This window comes from Gambusia affinis, linkage group LG07 (genome assembly GCF_019740435.1).
Source record: "Gambusia affinis linkage group LG07, SWU_Gaff_1.0, whole genome shotgun sequence".
Classification (NCBI taxonomy): Eukaryota; Metazoa; Chordata; class Actinopteri; order Cyprinodontiformes; family Poeciliidae; genus Gambusia; species Gambusia affinis.
Window position 1 is genome coordinate 5,358,760 of NC_057874.1, and position 20,018 is coordinate 5,378,777.

At 38.7% G+C, this 20,018-nt stretch overlaps 2 protein-coding genes across 3 annotated transcripts; both read right to left on the minus strand.

The window, feature by feature from the left end:
• Positions 1-45: 45 nt before the first annotated feature.
• On the minus strand, positions 46-10,086 carry tfe3b (transcription factor binding to IGHM enhancer 3b). Of its 2 annotated transcripts, none has more exons than XM_044121949.1 (9): positions 9,932-10,086; positions 6,525-6,747; positions 5,407-5,631; positions 4,935-5,030; positions 4,215-4,326; positions 4,068-4,124; positions 3,480-3,555; positions 3,222-3,369; positions 46-2,141 (listed from the first exon to the last, which is right to left on the minus strand). In XM_044121949.1, the coding sequence occupies exons 2-9, from the start codon at positions 6,714-6,716 to the stop codon at positions 1,731-1,733; spliced, it is 1,317 nt and encodes a 438-aa protein (XP_043977884.1). In that variant the 5' UTR covers positions 6,717-6,747; positions 9,932-10,086; the 3' UTR covers positions 46-1,730. The 2 variants fall into 2 exon arrangements, with proteins under 2 accessions (XP_043977884.1, XP_043977883.1); XM_044121948.1 differs by having other exon boundaries at positions 3,222-3,378; positions 9,932-10,076.
• Positions 10,087-10,314: 228 nt separating this feature from the next.
• On the minus strand, positions 10,315-18,854 carry gnl3l (guanine nucleotide binding protein-like 3 (nucleolar)-like). The gene is made up of 15 exons (XM_044121890.1): positions 18,749-18,854; positions 18,618-18,661; positions 18,007-18,117; positions 17,049-17,165; positions 16,878-16,961; positions 16,668-16,803; positions 16,481-16,584; positions 15,620-15,764; positions 15,414-15,501; positions 14,101-14,278; positions 13,870-14,012; positions 13,653-13,789; positions 12,013-12,161; positions 11,769-11,940; positions 10,315-10,423 (listed from the first exon to the last, which is right to left on the minus strand). The coding sequence occupies exons 1-15, from the start codon at positions 18,759-18,761 to the stop codon at positions 10,371-10,373; spliced, it is 1,674 nt and encodes a 557-aa protein (XP_043977825.1). The 5' UTR covers positions 18,762-18,854; the 3' UTR covers positions 10,315-10,370.
• Between the last annotated feature and the right edge of the window lie 1,164 nt (positions 18,855-20,018).

A 20,018-nucleotide genomic window follows, 5' to 3' on the forward strand; every position in this document is an offset into this window, starting at 1 on the left:
GCTCTACCACTGATGCGTCGCATCGAAACAGGAGACGGACACGAGTTGAAGAAAGTCGTTTATTTGTTAAAGTTTGTTTTTTTTAACAAAAGCCAAATTACTGGGAGGGGGACAACACGCACGTGTTTGTGTCTAACAGTCAGTTTTAACTCTCACACATACACCAGAGGAGAACATGTGGTACATAATAGTTGCACATATGCAAAAAAAAAAAAAAAAAAAAAAGAACATGAGAGGAGAAGAAGTGTGCTTTGGTGTGGAGCACCTTTAAAGAGACCTAGCTCCAACTTTTGAATGATGAGCTACAAGCCGCCTGCTGAACAGAAATAGCAAGTTGGTGTTAGAAAAATAACTAAAATTTAAATACAATTCTTAATATTTGCACCCACTTGATCGTCCATTTTTCTAATCAACTCTGAGATGAAACTAGTAGTTGTTGGGTTTTTTTAAAAAAGAGAGCCAAAGCCCTCTTTAGCACATACAACGAGCGATATTAAAGCATGATCAGAAATTATATCGCAAAGTAAAACAATCGGAGTAAAACATGCCAACTGGTGAAAGTCATTCAGTGATCATAGAAGGTTAAAAGGAAAAGACAAAAATAGATATTAGTCATGAAAAAGCATTTATCAAACTATCAGGTATATATATATATATATAAAAAAGTTATGAGCTACAGTACTGTTGGAAAATTGTTCTCTTCTCAGACACTCATGCGTTTACTAAGTAAATCAACTCAAAAAATAAAACGTGGAAGAAATCCTGCTTTGGCTAAACCAGTAGCTTGTACGGCTTTATTATCACAAGAACATGCGACCGGGCCTAGAAACAGCCCACTGGTTGTAAAGTACTAAACAAAAAAACAAAAACAAAAAGCTCTCATAAAATGCATAGACTGCCTTAAAGTAAGGTGCAATAAAATTGCTCAAAATAAAATACTCTTATGTACAAAATGCAGTAAATATTTCACAATGTGCCAATTCATTTTAACAGAGGTGTCAAACTCCGGTCCTAGAGGGCCGCAGTCCTGCAGCTTTTAGAAGTGCCTCTGCTGCAGCACCTGAATAGAATAATTAAGTCATTAGCAGAACCTCTACACAAGGAGGAGGTAATGAAGCCATTTGATTCCAGTGTTTTGTAGCTGTGGCACATCTAAAAACTGCAGACCAGTGGCCCTTCAGGACTGGAGTTTGAGACCTGTGATTTAAAAGATCCCTTCTGTAGCTGCTGGTGAGACAACCAACAGGAGCGAACGACGAACCCTGATTCCAGTCAGTTGAAGAAGCAAAACTTTAAATTAAAAGTTATTCTGAATTGTTGGCATCTCTTGGTATGTTTGCTATGCCGGTGAATCCTCACAGCTTTTCTCATCATAATAATAAATTTAGAAAAAAATAAAATAAAAGCAAGACGTCCCTTTTAAATCTCTGAATTCGTCTTGAAACCTACTGAATTTCTTAATGCTAAAGGTCCACTTCACTAATATATAATATTCCATTTAATAAGATTGCATTTATAAACCTAGACAATCATTTGAGCTGTTCCCAATAGGAACAATATGTATGGCAAAAAAAAATTATAATAAATTCAATAACTACTCTTCTGATTCAATATTAAGTTAGTTTTCTATGATCGCTTTGAACTTTTGTCTTTTCAGTCCTATAAATAGACTTTAGTTATTAGGGATAGACTGCCCTTTTTAGATCATCTCTGATCGCTATGGAAACCCATCACAAGTCCTCGTCCATTTCAAGGCTGCTCCTGCGGCTGCTGGTTTTAGAGGCACCTGGTGACAGTGGGGAGAACAGCGGCTCGCCCATCCTGTCCGGGGACAGGGCGCACCCGTCGTCCATGAGAATGTCCCCCAGGCCCACATCCGGGTACAGCGCCGAGGAGGCGGGGTCGTCCAGCTCGGCGAAGCTCAGACTGCCGAGGTCCAGCGGGCTGCTGATGGTGACGCCGGCGGGAGAGTCGGAGGAGGGCGGCGAGAGGAAGGAGGCCGGCAGCGGCTGAGCTATGGCGCTCAGAGCCGAGAGGTTCAGGGTGGAGGCGGCGCCGGGGTTCTGGGCGCCGTGGGGCGCCGCCACCGCCTGCTGCTGGGAAGCTGGGAGTCCATGGAGCTGTGCCTGCATTTCAAGTTCCTGAAGAAATATATGAGAACGACTCTGTGATGAATAAATCCACTTTTAATCTAAGGAAAGGAACGTTTGATAGATGTTTTAGGACTGTAAAGTACAGCTCCTTACAAAAGTACAATTACAAATAAAAATCCACAACCTGTGGCTTGATTTCTATCCAAACCGTGTGGGATCAGCCTCCACTTAAAGTCATGGCTGCCAAGTCTCTCAGTGTCTATTTAACTGGAGGCTTTGCACATTTATCTTTGCAAAATAACTCAACCTCTGATACGGCTGAAAAACCTAGCACGAATTAAAGTGTTTCATATCAATCAATAACAATTTTTTTTTAATCTAAATAATTATTTAATCGTTTTTTGTTTAGAATACCTGAAATGCTCCCAAACTAGTGACGTGTTGTTTTGTGTCTTTTCCACATTTTTTTATTTATTTTGAAGCAGTTATGAGGAACTGCTGCTGCGCAAGTTACAGAATAAGTTGTTGCTAAGCAACCTCAGAGGAAGTGAGTTGGGTATTACGGTATGGTAATTTGATTCATATAGCACATTTTCAACAACAAGGCAATTCAAAGTGCCTAGTTAGGTGATGTCACCAACCTATAGCAATAGCTGACAGCGGCTGGCGCCTTTCCTCTGCCTCATTCTCCCAGAATGCTGTGCGGCTCTGAATCAGAGTTCAGTGAATATTCTATATATTGAATACTAAAAATCTTTCAGTTGTAAAAACTGTTGATATCAATCACCTGTCTGTAGCGATGTATATTATTAATTTATTGTCCAGCCCTACTCTGACAACAGAGGCAGAGTGGCTCTGCAATTTCCAAATGCCGTGTTTTATCAACAGGACTTAGGTTTGGATTTGACTAGGCTCCCAACAGATGAATATGTTTTGACCCAAAACATTTCACTGCAGCTCTGGCTGCACGTTTAGTGCGCCTGTCCTGCTGGAAGGTGAACCTCCGCACCGGTCTGAAATCTTCCCCCCCGTCTCCTGCGTGATGCTGCCACCGTCAGGTTTCGCCGCAACGATCGCGTGTGTATAGGTGTGGCAACAGTGAACGCTTTAAAGAGCGCAAGCTCAGACCTGGATGCGTAACATTAGAATGTGGTTGGCCTGCTCCAGCTTCTTCTGGCGCATTTCGACATCCTTGGCTCTCTGCTGCTCCTTCTGTAGCTTCCTGATGTAGTCCACAGAGGCCTTCAGGATAGTGCCTTTATTCCAACGCATCTCCCTGTCAGGCCCAAATAAAGAAAAACAATAATAATTTAAATGCAGTTGCACAGGACACAACTGTAATGTTTATTGAGGAAGGAAAAGAAGTTGTTCATTTTAGCAACTTACGGGTCACTCGACTTGGGGATCAGAGTACCCAGCTCCTTTATTCGGTCGTTTATGTTGAATCTTCGCCTCCGTTCGACTGCAGGCGACCGCAAAGAAAGAGTTGAGCGGCTATCGGTTATTTTAGCTACCCATTATTCTGATGATTAATCGGGTTAAAAAAAACTGGCACATTCTGCAGATTTTTCACGAAAATCAAATAAAGAAATTCTTCAATTTCTTTTATTAAATAGAAAAATAAACATTTTATTGCATTAATATGTCATTCCATTAGCTTAGTTTGATCGTTTGTAGCAAAGGATACATGTGCAGCTAAAGAAGTGCCTCTAACATTAACATGAACAAAATGAAAGAGTTCTGGGTAGAGCATTTTTTTAAAAAAAGTTTTAGTTTTTTTTATCTTAAATGCAAAACATATTTTTTGTACAGTTTTGGCTTAATCACTGCTTTGACTGTGTGTGTGTTTTTCAGAAAATAGCCTTTTTTAAAGTCTGTTTACTCCAGTTAACTATTAATCGATTGCTAAATTAGCTGATGATTATTTCAGCCCAACTCTGATTCAAAGAGACTCGAACACTGCGGGCGACTTACTGAGGTTATGGTTGTCTTTCTTCTGCCTTTCCTTCAATAATGCTTTGGCATCGGTGTCTGAAAGAGGAATTTTGTAGTGCAATCAGACACGTTAAATAAAGGTTTCATAACAACACAGGCAGAAGTTGATGCAAGCAAGCTCTGTACCGATAATTTCCCTTTTGATTTGTGGAAGGTCAGCAGGGCAGGAGTTGCTGACAGTGAGAGTAGGAGCTGCCATTCCAGGGCTGTGGTAAACATCCAGCAGGTTTCCCGGGAGCTACAGCAACGGCAAACATGTCACCGTGCATGCAGCGAACAGCCAATGAGAGAAAAGAAAGGAAATACCTATTGAACCGACGACAAGTAAGGAACTTCAAAATGAAGCTGCTTGTTCGATTTGAAAGCTGCTCTTTCAAATCGAACTAGCAGCTTGAATGTTTTCACCGCAGGAGCTTTAAAACATTCAAGTTTGGAGCGTTTACCTCGACTTGTTTCCTTCTCTGGTCCTCCAAAAGCATCACCGTAATCCTCATTATTCAATTTATCCTACAAGTTTCTCCCCCACCCTCAGTTATCAGTTAACCTGCTGCCTCGTTTTTAATAGTCGACACAAATCCACTTTGGCTCGCCTCAACCTCGTCGGGCCGGCCTGTTGACGGCTCCGGCCCGCCCAGGCAGCGCTTCTGTGACGAATCGTAAGCGAGTGCCACAAATGTATATTTACTCCCACAGCTTCTGAATTCCACACGTGAAAGAGAGCGTTCCCTTCGCGGAGAAAAAAAAGCACTCAGGAGCCGGGTTCTGAGGGCCGCGGTGCCGCGCGGCAACCAGAATAACCTGTCGGTCCTGAGGGAAATGTCGAACAAACAGCATTGTTCTTCGTACCGTGCTGGGCAGCTGAAGACCCGAGTCGATCAAGGTGATGATGTCGTCGTTGAAGCTGGATTCGAGACTGATGATGTTGTCGATCACATCATCGATCTGGACGGAAAGAGAGAGAGAGAGAGAAGGCCTCCGTAAGATTCATTCCGGGAGCAAAACGGCGACGACATAAAGCGGAGCTCGGCTTCACAGACGGAGCTGCGTGGTTCTGTTCAGCTGCAGGTGCAACATTTGACATCCTGTTGTGACAACAGAGCGACGAGAATGCGACGACAGAGGGCAAGCATCGTCCCGGTGGGAGCTCCGAGCAAATGCAGCCTTTAAAGTAGAAACGAGCCGGGCGACCTGCGATTAACTTCCTCAAAACACATTCAGCGAATCTGCAGAAACACCAACGGACGGGCGGCGTTGTGCAATCCGCTGCGGGAGGAATAAAAACGAAACCCAGAGTGAAAAACTTAGGAATTTCCCGTACTTCCTCCTTGTTCGAGCCGATGTTCAGCAGAGCCATGGGGCTGTTGGGGGCGCTGCTGGCGGAGGGGCCGACTTCGGGGGCCGAACTGGACTGGTGCACGGGGGACACGCCGAGCGACTGCGTGACCGCCTTGTTCCCCAAAGTGGTGGAGAGGTACTGCTTCACCTGCTGCCTCTGGGCCTGCTGGATGTGGTACTTGGTGGGGTTCTCCAAGTGCGTCTGCACCTGGAACATTTCAACAGTTTAAACGCTCAGAATCCCACATGAGACACACAACATTGAGTCAAAAAAAAAAAAAGATTTAATAATGCAAACATATTCGAATTGCATGTTTTTAACTTGGTTTAGAGCTATTGTTTTCCTGCTTGAGACATGAGCAACGGGTGACTGCAAAACCAGGAAGGAAATAAAAACTACAAAAGTGGATCCTCTGAAAACTTTGACAGTTTCCAGATGTCGTATATGACTAAAAAGATCTTTAGATTGAGGGTGTTCAAACTTTTTTTTTTTCATGAGAGCCTAATAATTTACAATTAAAAGCTAAAATTGAACCAAACTATTTTAAATCAACCAATAAAGTTATCACATACTTTTATTTGTTGCATATTTTTATTTGTTAAATGAAAGGGAGCTGCTTTACTTATTATTTCAGGCTCAATTGAAGAAAACAGATTTTTTTTTGTGAGTTTGCAGCAATAAAATGGTCAGTCTTTCTATGAAAAATAGTTCCTGTAATTAGCCAAGTTTTAATAAAAAAACTGACAGCAGATTCGGTGTATTTTGGAGCACAAGTCACAGAGCTGACATGATTCTAGTTACTATGACTACAGAAAGAAACCAGAGGGCCTGGAAAATGTGATCACTTTGTGTTGCATCCAACATTTTTGTGAGCAGATTTTGATTTAAAAGTAGCAGTTTTGTCCTAAGTCATTGAATTTACTCTTGAATTAGTTTAGTTTGACGTCAGTTCACACAGCTGCTGAGGCGGTGAAACAAACATAAATTCATGCTCTTAAACGCTGTCTTTTTTTTTTTTTTAAAGAAAAGATAGATGACACACTGTTCAATCAATGACAGTTACATATTAATAAAAAAATAAATAAATGCCTGGCTCTTACTTTTAGCACCTCCACAGGCACCTGCGCCGGTGGGGGCCGAGCGGCGTTGGTCGGCAGGGAGACGGAGATAGCTGGAGTGGAGTCGGACGCTCTGAGCTGGGAGGCGGAGGCCTGCTGCTGGGCCTCGCGCCGCTCCTGCTCCTGGGCTTGTTCTCGCATCAGCTGCTGGCGCAGCAACACGCGCGACGACATGGTGGACACAGATTACGATCTAAGGATGGAGCTGGAGAGCAAAAACGGGGGAAAAAAAACAACTGATCTTAATGTGGCATGTACAGTAATTTCTGATTTATAGCCATTTTAATGACATTATTTATTTGGATGCAGGTAAATGACACCAAATGTCATCTTCAGGCTCTTTATGAGCAGCTGCAATTCATTCCAAACTAATCATGAAGTCATACTGACTTACAATGCAGCTCAATCTGTGGCTGCAACTAATGATTATTCTAGTAATCAATTATTCTGATGATTAATTGGATGAAAAAAATTTGGCACAATATTGGATAAAGTGTAACCACTTTATGAAATATTGGGAACACAATGAAATATGTAAATAAATAGTTACATTTCTTTTTTTAAAATAGGAAAATAAACATTTTATTTTGCATAAACTGCATTACCACAGAATTTCTTTAGTTTTGCTTGATCATTTGTATCAAAGGTTATATATAAAACATCTTTTATCAACATGTGAAAACCTCAGTCATTTCTGATTGACTTAACATCAATGCAGTGTAAGGTTAATTTTTTGGATTAACTGATTAATAATTGGATAGTAAAAGGTGTTTAATATGCAGTGTTTATTTTAATTTTACTTTTTTTCTCTCCACAATTTCAACCAGGTTTAGATAAATAGGCCACCTGGGAAGTTTTCTTTTTCAGCCAAATGGGTTTTTTATTTTCTAAATGCAAAATGTGTATATATTTACACAGTTTTGACTGAATTACTTCTCTATGTTGTTGCTGTTTTTTTCAGCAAATGGCCTTTTTTTGTTTGTATATGCCACAAATTAGTTGATTATATTAATAATTTATTCGATTAATCATTTCGGTCGTAATTCAATCGTACTGTCAATGCAGTGTAATGAGAGTTAGCCGACTGTCATTTGGTCAAATAATGTTAAAATGTCTATATATACAGTCTAAACACACGGCTTTTCTTCTTCAGAACTACAACACTGGCTCAAATGGTATTTTTTCACTGACTTTTTGCTCCCTGTAAAAACCAAACAACAGATCAACTTCCAGCTAATTAAATGAACTTTTTCCCCTTTTGAACTTCCTGTGTTGCTATTTCAGCTGTGAGAATGGGACATCATCACCTACAAGACCTCTCATCACCCACTACTGATGCTTTAATGACAGATGAGTGTAGCTGGAAAACAGAAATCACTCCAGCATCAATAAAACAGATCGTCTATTAACACACGGCACCATGGAAACGCAATAAAATCAACTCATTTGCTTAAAAATGTAGGTGATGCTGTCAGACAGAGTCAAAAACAATCTTAGTCTGGTAATAAAAAAATGCTTGTTGTTCCTTGAATTGAAATGTTCTTCAATTCACTTTTTGTTTTCAGTTTAATAATTAAAAAAAACAGATAAAGGGTTTGGGAGATGCGCTTGGATGAAGGGATAGTTTTGGTGATTCTTTGTACTTTTGTCCTTCATGTGTTCCTAGTGGAGGAAAAAAATGTCATCGCTCAACGTCTGCACAGGCAGGCTGACCTCAGGGCAAACCAGAAATTGGTATCTGCCAGGAAAAGTTTTTATTTGTGCTTTTTTTTTTTCTTCTGTTGCCCATTCAGGTCTTGATTTTATTAATATTTCTTCTCGTCTTTAACCATCTGCACGGCAGAAAAAATATTCTCAAATATTCAATTTGTTAAAAAAATGTTTTAATTTGAGCAATTAAATTGTAAAAGTTTAACTTTTTATATAGCTTCATTACATGCACAGTGATACGTTTCAAAATTGAGAATGTATTCTTGCTCATTTTGATTATTTTGGCTGTCAGCTTGCCTTGACCGACACACAGTGACGCTGTGGTCAATAACAGATACTGGTATCACCGAGGCGGGTGGGCGTCAAGTCTAGCTGGAAAACTGAATCAGTATCTTCACAAAGCTTGTCAGAGAGAAAGAATGAGGTGCTGTAAAATTCCTCTGCTGCATTGGCACTGAACTTGATAAATTACCACTAAGGGAGCGTCACACTGGAGCTGAAGCAACTTCGGACCACTGAGCAGCAGTTCTGTCCTTTCTCTGAAACTCTTCACTTCTGACCTCTGTGGTTCAGGAGTGGATTACCATAAGGAACACAGTTGTAACCCAGTGTGCTGGAAACGTCAGTCAACATCTGGAGAATAGCTGCTGCTTTCCCTGTCCCTTGTTCACCATTTTCTTTTTACCCTTTCACTTATTTTTCCCATTATTACGCTTTGATGCACCGCTCTGACCAAACAGCATTTTTCTGTCAAGTTTGTAATCTTCCACATAATTATGTAGATCATAGGCAACTTCAGAATGAAATAGAAAATCTATTTATTATTTGCCACAACTTTCATTATCAAATTAAAATGTTAAGTTATAAATACGTCACAATGTGTGCAGTGAAACTATCCTTGTTGGGTTTAATTAGATATATTTATTCAGATTCTAACTCACTGATACAAGTTACTGAAAAGAACTTGAGCGATTCAGTAAGCATTTGCTCTGATAATCTCATCCTTGAGTTAAACACAGGGTTCTTACACAATCTCTAGAGTAGTGTAATATTTTTTTTTTCCATTTTGTGCAGACTGACACTTCACTCTCCGAGAGAAAAAAATAAAACCGGGGCCATTCTATGTAGTCAGACAGATCAGCACAAGCTGTTCCACGCCGAGAGGCTGCAGGCTGCGCACTACGTCCCCCCCGCTAGCTGGTTACGTAAAAACACTTGACAAAAAAAGTGCGCTAAAAATGATAGTGTACTTCTCCGAAAGCAGAAGTTTCTGTTACATGCCTTACGTCGCTGTTTGTGTTGTTTAAGCACCACAGACGGTAGTTAGTTTATTTCAGCTGTTTTGTAATCTCTATTTTAAGCGGTCTGCTTCGTCGTCACGACTTAGCTAAGCACATTTTGACAGCTCCGACTTTCTGATGGGCCCACACCAACCAGCTGATTAAAAAAAAACAACTAATGTACAATATACACATTATAAACTCTTTATGTCCGCTTCTTTCTCTTAACGAGAAAATAAAGCGTCGTTAGTTGTTCTTTTTCTTACTGAAACGAGCAAAGGCTAGGTAGAAATAGGAAGTTGCCGCTCAGCTAACAAGTCAGCTAGCAGCAATCGACCATTACCCAACAAGTTAAGGCTTCTAAATTAGGAAACACGCCGTCGAATAAGATGTACTTACCAAACAAATATGTTAATTTCACATAATTACAGCCATTAATTCCCGGAAACCTCCGCTTTCTTTGCCATGTTTTAGTGTCGGCGGTTACAAACTAAGCAGCCCCTTAGCCTTCACACTTAAAGCCGTTGTTTATGTTGCACTGAGGTCATCACGCCAACGTTACCCGGAAGTTGTCGAAATCTGTCAAGTTGTTTTAGCTGAATAGTTTTCCTCTTTAGAACAGATATATTTTTTTAAATAAACATTTGAGACATCTAAATAGACATGGAAAGCACAAAAAAATTGCCATAAAGTAGGTGTAATTTCCATTTACAATATGAAGACATCAAATGATAACGATGTGTATACTAAAGTAATAGTTCAAGTAAAGACAGGACGAAGAATTGTTTAAATTTTTTTATTGTTTTTAATTCAATTCCCTTGATAAGTCCTCAGAGAGTTAGAAGTCCATTGCCGATGTAAGTGTGTCCGAGAGTTTGGTAGCAATTTTGTCTGTTAAAAAAAGAAAGCAACATGATACTTTAGTAGCACAACACCAACAATCTAAAACAAGTTGCGCAACAGTGGAAAACAAATCCCTGTGGTTGTTCAGTCAGTATCAGATTTTCTTCTACCGAAGGGGGAGGCTTGAACTTAAGAAACCTGTTTGAGCATGTTCAATATTTTCTCAGGAAATCTTTAATGGTTTATTATTCTGCATATTTGTGACAAAACACGCAACCTGTAATTCAGGAGAATTTTGATGTTAATATCAAAGTGCAACCAACACAGATATGTGTTAACAAGTACAGTTAACAGCTCAACATCAGAAAAAAAAAAAAAAAAATATATATATATATATATATATATATATATATATATATATATATATATATATATATATTTTTTTTTTTTTTTTCATTTCTTGACACATTAGAAAGTTTCAGTCTCCAGTGCTTGCACCAGGCACAAGATAAAAAAAAAGAAAGAAAACGTTCTGCTTTCTCTTTTATGCAACATCATTTCCATTTGTGTATGAAAGTATGTGTTCCTAACTTTGATAAAAAAAACTTTTTTTTTTACAATAGTTAAAATAGTGAATCAAAGTACCCACTGTTGGTTGAGTTTTTAATTTTCTTGCTTTTAATTAACAGCAGAAACGGGATAAAATGCGGATCTGTGAGTGTTTCCGTGGCTACAGGGAATCAATGTGTGACAAATACAATATAAATATATATCACACCGTCCTGTTAAACTAGCACCACATCTATAGCGTTACGGTAGACCAAAGAAGCTGCTGCTTTAGCATCTCACTTCTGCATCGTGAGACAATATCTGAATCCTAAAAGAAAAGAATAGGTCAATTAAAGCACTAAAAAACTACCAAGTTAATTAAAAAAAAAAAAGAATGTGTTTTGATTTTTTAAATACTGGAATCAGCATCAGAAGAAACAAGCTCACACAAACTGGACTTCCAGTGCAGATAATAAAACGTGTTTCAAATGCAATTTGGGATAAGCTCTCCTAGCATGTATATAACAACAAGGAACAGTCTCTTGTTATTGTTCTAGAGATAGCAGTCACAAAAATGTAAAATTCTAACAGACAGATCTCATTTTAGGACATACGAGTTCATTTCTTGTACATGTTGCTTTAGTGACAGATGCCACCAAACAGTAAACCAGCTTTGTGACACAAGGTTCACTTGACCTCAGCAGACATTGTCACATTTTGAATGAAAACTTAATTTTAGCACGCTGCTATACTTTCTATTTAGCTTTTTTTTTTTTTTTTGGTAATATACAGGATTTAAAACTGTTACTGTATAAAAAAACAAACAAAACATGATGATACAAACCGGCTCTTTTCTGCTGCTTTTTCCTCTTCTTGTTGGCAGCTCGGAGTGCCTGACCCTGCTGCAGAGGATCTACTTTCACAATATCCTTCAAGTTTGGAGCTTTGGGAGCCGCGTCTTTCACAGGGAGGTCCGTCTTTCTCTGGGCTTTTATCTCCACCGTCATCGGCCCAAACTATTTGGATGTAGAGGGGTTGGCTTGATAACTTTCATTTGAGAAGAGGCTAAGAATAAATTTGTGCCTCACCTCTGAATCCTGGTCATCCTCCATAGTTTCGGCTTCATCTTCCAGAGACCCTCCCTCCATTTCCGGGTCAGGTGACTCGATTTGACCCCCTTGCGTCATTCCGGCAGTTTCCATGCAAAATCCCATTTGGATGTCAGGGCAAGAGGACTCTGACAAGAAAAAAAAATCTTATGGTTTAACTAAACAATAGTTTGTCTGAAAAAAATTAATTTAATGTTATTAGCAGACATAAAAGAGGTGCAGGAAAAAGCCTTCAAAAGGTTAAACAGAAAACATGCACACAAAAATCCTTAAATAATTGCCTTAATACCTATTAACAGAGTTTTTATGGTGCACCTGATAGTGTCATATTCTTCTTTTTTCACATTGAAAAGATAAACACACAATTGCACATAATACACTACATAATGATTACTCTGTTCAATTTTAACAAGGTTTGCTTCCTTCACAGCTTCCTGTTCCTGGTATAATTCTGGATGATAAACATCTAGTAAACACCGATTTCACATTAACCAGTAGCTCTTTGGTTGCCGTGGTATTCTGCTGCAACCCTTAGGAGTTTAATAACTCCGGTGTCCTTAAGGCTGGGTGAGAAGACTAAAGATCAAATGCTTGGAAGTAAAGGAACATGAAACACAATCAAACTCAGATTATCATCACAGATTTAGGTACATTTATTAAATCTCTTGGGTTTGATGCATTAACTCAACACTTGGGGAATATCTAGAAAACTGTGCAAGTTTATGTTTCTGGTTCTTGATTTATTCCTACATGTTTGCAGCTCAGGCACCATGGCATTCTCATGTGACATAAGTTCCCCCTTAAAGAGGAATTAAGCATTTGATAAACAACTGTGGTAAAACCATTCCTGCTCCTACTTTCGACCTCACCGGTTTAAAGTCTGTGAAATAAGGTTTGTGATAGTGGGACTTGATTAAAGTGTTTCATTGAGTAATCACATTTTAATCGAAAACTATATAGAGTAGACAAAATAAGCAACATTTTCAATTCAAAAACACGTTTTGCAGCAAAATTATTGACCCAACAGACATATGAGCGCAACAACAAAGATATTTATTGTTCTTAATCTAATCAACCATCAGATTATATTGTATACCTGTTCAGTTTCAAAGTGTTTCAGGAACACCTGATTTGTGGACGGTGACGTTAGCATTGGAACGTCTGTGCTGCTGTGACGTGTTTAACTTTGACATTTTAGGCTCACATAACTTTACTGATTGGCTAACTCCTTTTTGAGTAATTTCCACACAGCAATAGATTGTGTTTTCAAGCGAGAATTAACCCCAGTGGACCAAGAGAAGCAGCTTTTTTTTTTTTTTTATTAAAAATCTATAGCAGTTGTTTGTCAATGTTTATGGCTTGTGCATCAGATTTACAGACATACCAGAAACATGCGAATACAAAAGTTCTGGCCGGAATCTTTCTACTGTGCGCTTAAAAAAAGAAGAAGAAAAAAAAGCCACTCATTGCGCTAAAAGGTTAAATCTATATAATTAATTGATAAAAAATAATGTTTTTAAGAAGATCAAATTTACATGATCTGAAAATATAAATTTATCATGCTATTATCAACTTTTTTTTCTGCAAAGTGTGAGGTCACAGACTTGGACTCCGTTTACCTGCAAGAACCTCCTGATTTCCTTTCTCCAGCTCGTCCCAGTCAAAGGCTTTTCCCATCTCTGAAACGATCTCAGCGCTGACGTGGGTGGGCAGAGTGTGTGTTTCTGGAGGGTGTGTGAAGTAGCTGATCCTTCCTCTGCATGAAATTAAATGAAACCACATCAAACAAACGCTGATTTGAGTATTACTGGTAGGAGCTTTAAACGTCTGGTTCACCCCGTCCAGTCCATCAACACGCTCTTCGCTGCTTTATCGGTGTCCGGCAGCCCCCCCCTCCTCAGTTTGCCTTGCCGCCGGGCGAGAAGAGCCAGGAACTCCGGAGCCGTCTGGAAGTCTGGAACGCCGTAGTGCTCAATGATCTGTGCAGATAAAGGCGCCGTCAATGCCCTGACTGACCGAGAAGTTGGACTGACGGGTCAATCGCTGTGGAGAGCCGCTGGGACGGACCTGGGCCTTGTTACACCTGCGGAGGATGGCTTCGACAGGTGGAAGGGGATCTACAAGCTGCTCGATTTTCACGCAGTTACGAAGGATCATTGCCGCGTCGGTTGTTGATGTTGCCATGACGATTCCGGGACAATCCAGGAGCTTAATATGTTTGTCCAAATGCACTTCTTGAAGACACCTGAAGACCAAAATAAAAAAAAACAACAACAAAAAAAAACCTTTCAGCAAAGGACTACTGTTGTGTTCAGAGAGTCTGCTTATCGATTTTTCTCTGTCAACTTAATCGCCACTGGAGGTCATAAGTTTAAGTGAGAAGCTTGGGGGTTTCCCACCGGCCTTGACCTCAAAATCCAATATGGCTGCTGCTTATAAAGTGTCCACTAGCAATGACCGAGTAGTTCACGTTTCTCCTAAATAAAGACACCAAGAAAGTTATTTGCTGCAAGTCAAATATTAACCGCGTATAAAAAGTGAAACTATCACTTCAAGTTGTGGTGACGTCATTCACAGATCTGAAGTCAGTCTTTTTAAAACAGAAAGGATCAGAATAATGCAGCTAACTGTGTCAATCATTTAACAACGCTCTGTTTGGGGGTGAACGAAAGATTTGCAATGTGTGTAGAGGAAAACTTTCTGTTTAAGAGGAGCGATGTCCGGAGGCCAACGCCTCTTCGATCCGCTTGTCCATTGGAGCTGTGGAGTTAAATGTTAATTTTTCAATGGTGAACTGTGAACGTGAACTAATTCAATTTAATCTATTTGAACTGAATTTTTAAGTAGCTAAGCATCAATCAAACCAAATTTTACTCGTATAGCAGCAATAAGGCATTTCAAAGTGCTTTGCATCATAAAAACACAGTCAACAACTGAAACAATACATATATTTATTGATTAGTGGTTTATTGATTATGTTTCAAAAGCAATTCTAAACAGGTGAGTTTTTAGCCAGACCTAAAGGCACTCAGTGTTTTGGCTTTTTTGCAGTTTTCTGGAAGTTTGCTCCAGATTTGTGGTGCTGCTTCTCCGTGTTTGGCTCTGGTTCTGGGGATGCAGAGCAGAACCAGAACCAGAACCAGAAGACTTGAGAGGTGCTGGAAGGTTGGTACAACAGCAGCAGAACGAACTGGCTACTCTGTTCAATGTAAATAGATTTCAGTGTTTAGAACAGTGGTGTCCAATTGCCAGTCTGTCACTGGTTTAACACATCTAAAATCTAACAACTTGTTGACTTGCTGAATTCGGTCAAAGGAATCAGTTGTGTTGGGAGTCAGAACGCCATTGATTTAGCACATGGAGCTCAGCATCACACTTACTTTGTGACCCCAGGTGTGGCTCCGACGCTGCAGGCCCGCGCCCGTTTCAGACTGTTGATCAAGCTGCTCTTCCCCACGTTAGGAAAACCTAACAGAAATATACATGAATACAGTTAGGTTTGTGGTTTTTTGCATGTATCTTATAGTGAGTGAAGCCTGAAATTAAGATTACAGGTCTAGAGAACCCTAAAGCCACACCAGCTTACCCACAACTCCCACGGTGATGGCAGTTTTGATGTCCTGGTTGCGGCAATAGTTTCCCAGTAATTTCATCAGGCAGTCGGCTCCGATGCAAGCGCTGGTGCTCAGGAGCTCAGAAGTGGCTTGAGTTACTGGGACGTTGCTGCGTTTCTGCCCACGGGGAAAAAAAGAAATAAAGGGGGAAAAAAAAAACAGAATGCATACTGGTGATACAGTTAACTTTAATAAAGCAGCTTTAATTTTTCCAGGGGTGCACTGATTGCAGTTTTCTGGCTTATCGCCGATGTTTTAAAAAAATCTGATCTGCTGATTCTGATTTCGACTGATACTTTTGTCTGGAAAGTCGCTAATTAGAGCAACAAAGTTGCTTTGGCAACAGATGGATGGATGACTACTGTTTAGGAATGCACCGACTCAAAGATATGGGCAGATATCAAAATCTGGTAATAATGGCCAACAACAGTAACATGATCAAAGAAATGGCACAAGACCAACCTCCTCACCTCCGCAAAGATATGGGAGCAAGATGGAAGTTAATATGGGTTGTCAACATCAGCCCAATGTTAAAAATCGACTAATAAAAGCAGATGCCAACATTAACATACCGATGTAAATATTGATTGTTAATATCAACCCGATACTGATACATGTTAAAAATGACTAATATGAGCAGATACCAATGTTAGATAGCGATATATTGTGCATCCCTACTATTGTAAACCATACACATGCAGATGTAACCTGGCGGACGGGTCTGTCAGTCAGCCCCATCACCCAAAAGTAAGGAACTTTGGGCCAATTTATCAGTGCTCCTCTAAATATTCCACTATTAGCTCAGTAACAAGATAAAAATTCTTAGCGCTTACCAAGTTCTTAGTTTGTTGCTGGGTAGATGCTTTGAAAGCCACAGTAGGAAACTCGTTACGGAGATACTTAATCCACTTTTCCACGATTTCTTTCGATACCAAATCTAGAGATCAAGGAATGTGTCAAATAAAAACCATATCAAAATATATGCGCCCTTTCTGTAACCACGAGTACAAGCATTCTTACCGATCTTATTGAGGACTAAAACGATCTTCTTGTTGGTTCCACTCTGGATGACGGCTTGCTCCACCTGAGGACATCTGCAGCCCAGAGGGTCACGGGCATCCAAGACCTCCAAGATGACATCTGAAGCCTCCACGACCTTACAAAGCACAATGCTTTTAATAAAACTATTCTACTCAAAAATTATTAACACAAGGATATACTGAAACCTACCTTTTTAAATTCTCTGTAATAGGCCTTTCTTGAATTCTCGTTTTCAAAGTTTACATTTTTTTCCAAACTCTGCATCTCCGTTTCCTTTGGCAACAAGGAAAGAAAAGAAAACTTGACACAAATTGTGAAATATGCAGCATCTGATTAGCTTTCAGACTGGGATTTTTATACCTTCAGCTCAAACTCTTTTTGTCGCTGTAGGATGTCGTTCTGAAAGGTTTGTAAATTCCTCCTCTTCATCATCTCACGCTCTCTGGACAGCTTCTGCTTTTCTTGGAGATCTTGAAGCTGACAAGAGATGCAGATTACAGCCAAATCCAGTTCCCCAACCTTCCCAATGATCCCTTGATGCCGAATTCAAGTAGACATTAAATAGTCCAAAGAAGAAAAGCAGAAACTCCTTCAACAATCTGATCTTTTACCAGATCTTATATTTTTAATGTGTTAAAAAGACACAAATCAAATGTAACCTTGCTAAATAAAATGTAATTTCATTCAAATAGATTTGATAATTTAACATGCTATCAAAATGGATTCTGTGTTATATATAGTAGCATTATAACACATCAAACTAAAGATTACGGTAGTTTTGTGTGTTTGTACTTTTACAATATTCTAAATATGCATATTTTACACCAATTTTATTTTTTTTTGTATTTTGAAACGCTTTGAAGATATTAAACAAAAGAAAATAAGGTACACATCAAACTACTCAAACTAATAGGAATTTGTTGGAATAAAATACTTTCTATTAAGAAACATTTAAAAATGCTATTTTTTTTATTGCTTACAAACTACATTGGATATTGCTAGTATGGCTCATATCAAGATATCAACCTAAATTTTAATGTATTATTTCAGATTTAATGAATAAGCTGTGTGTTTTATGTTATTAGAATTTTTTTTGGCAATTTTAATATTGTTTTATTAAAACTGGACAACGCTAATTTATCAACATGTGTGTTTCTATCTGTCATCTAAATGTGCCACACATCTCTAGTCTCTGGCAGGTCAATGTAGGTAAATAGCAATAATAAAACATTCAAGCACGTGGCATAAATACTTGAAATCGCATTCAAAACTGCTCATATAAAAAAGAAGTTACAAGTTGAAAGCAATTAAAATGTACCCTTTGCTTCCTGACATCCTCTGGTCTCCTGGAGTCCTTGACCTGGTGACCAGCCGGCTGCTTGCTATTATTTGTCGGCCCTGAACCTTCGGTCTTCCGCCCATCTTTAGTCTGAAAACAGCATTATGGTTCTTTACTTTTAAAGGGATCAGAACAACAAATTGAAATCAAATGCCTTAAAAGGGTTGGTGCTTAAGTGGAGATAAATGTTTAAGTCTTTATTTTATATATATATAACATTCTACAATTAACTTTTTTTTTATTACATACTCGTTCTCGTTCGAAACTGCAGATTTCTTTTGAGAGCCTATTTCTACTAGCTATCAAACCACGTACATTCCTAAATAAGCAATGTTAGCAACTTAAAACATGATTTTTTAAATACGGAATATGACACTTCTGTCAAAACTACACCCTTATGTCAAAAATACGGTATTTATATATATATATATATATATATATATATATATATATATATATATATATATATATATATATATATATATATATATATATATATATATATATATATATATATTAGTGACAGGCATTATAAAGTTGATCCTAAAGTAAAGTTAGCTACAGACAGCGTTAGCTGCGATAATGCTTACCTTAAACTTCCCGAGAAAACCAAGACGTTTAGCTCGTTTCTGCTCTGTGACCAAAAACAGACACCGGTGAAACAAACCATAAGCACATACACATTAGGCAATTACATTTAGCGCAGTATTGGCATACGTACTTGCTTTTGACATAACTTCACCCTCGCCTTCTTCTTTCGCACGTGTAGGTCAGCTGGCTAGTCAGTTAAACTGTCAACATCCGGTAAGTGTCAAAGTAAAAGCACAGACCAACTCATCTGCCTCCAAAGTAGTCGAGTGAATAAAACTACTTCAAACTATATTTACTGAAGTAAAAGCAAAAGGTAGCCTTCCAAGAAATTAATTAGGAGTAAAATGTAAGGTATGTGGTAAAATAAATAAATAAAATTTTAAAAAAGCTACCGAGTCACTGATAATAACTCCTGACAAAGTTGCGTGCAAATTCTGGTATGTTAGCAACTAAAATAAAAACATTGTACAAATAAAAACCACAATTACAAAGTGTAAAGATAACACTTTTTTTAAATTTCTTTTTTTCAGTACGAAACTTATGAAACTTACACTAGTTAATGTACTAGTAGTGACAGTTTTTATGTTTATCATATATTCAGCTGACCTCAACATGGTAAAACAGGCTCAGCAGATGAAAATAACTTTAGAACAACAAAGCTTGTGAACAAAAAAGATGCCTCACTTTATCATAACATTTGTTTTATTGAGTTTAGAGGTCTTTAAATAATTTTTCACTTGTCATTTTTATTAAAATGTCAATAAAACATTCATCCATTGTCTACATCTACTTGTCCTTGAAGGTTACGTATACATAAATAAAGTGATATATAATTTGTCCAAAAAAAGTACCATAAAATGTAAATAAAAGCATCCCATTAAAAAATTCCTTCATTATTTATTCCACGTGTCAAACTCAAGTCCCGTGGGCCAAATCCAGCCCACCACAGTTATGTCTGTGGTCAATAAAAAAAAACTATCTTTTTAATGGTTCAGAGCTGCACAATGTATTTTTAATAAAAACATATTTTTCCATATTTATTAAAACTGTCACTATTTAATGACAGTATATTATGAGACAGATCATTTGCATAATAAAACTGAGCACCTCAACCTCCTTCCAATACTACTTTTGGAGTCTGCAAAAATTCACCACTCCTGGTCAAAAACAACCAATCAGAGCCTCCAGGAGGGTCTAAGCGCTGTCAATCACCCTCCTGTATGCTGTTCAATGAGCCAATGGCAGAAAAACAACTTACTGTTACAGAAAAACTGTTTATCCTCTGTCAGCAATGGCTATGCTAACTAGCCTTTGCCTTGGTGACAGGCTATGATGTTGTAAATTAGCTGTAGCTTAGCAAAGAGTAAACAGGAAGTGAATGGGCACGTACAAGAGGTTGA

Excerpts from the sequence above, each read along its gene's own strand:
- tfe3b (XM_044121948.1), bottom strand. The coding sequence starts at position 6,716 with ATGTCGTCGCGCGTGTTGCTGCGCCAGCAGCTGATGCGAGAACAAGCC. Across the intron at positions 5,632-6,524 it reads TGCCTGTGGAGGTGCTAAAA|GTGCAGACGCACTTGGAGAA; the intron begins GTAAGAGCCAGG and ends GAAATGTTCCAG. Across the intron at positions 4,327-4,934 it reads GTCTTCAGCTGCCCAGCACG|CTCCCGGGAAACCTGCTGGA; the intron begins GTACGAAGAACA and ends CCGTTGCTGTAG.
- gnl3l (XM_044121890.1), bottom strand. Across the intron at positions 16,962-17,048 it reads AAAAAGAGTTTGAGCTGAAG|GAAACGGAGATGCAGAGTTT; the intron begins GTATAAAAATCC and ends TTGTTGCCAAAG. Across the intron at positions 12,162-13,652 it reads AAATCAGGAGGTTCTTGCAG|AGTCCTCTTGCCCTGACATC; the intron begins GTAAACGGAGTC and ends TTTTCTTGTCAG.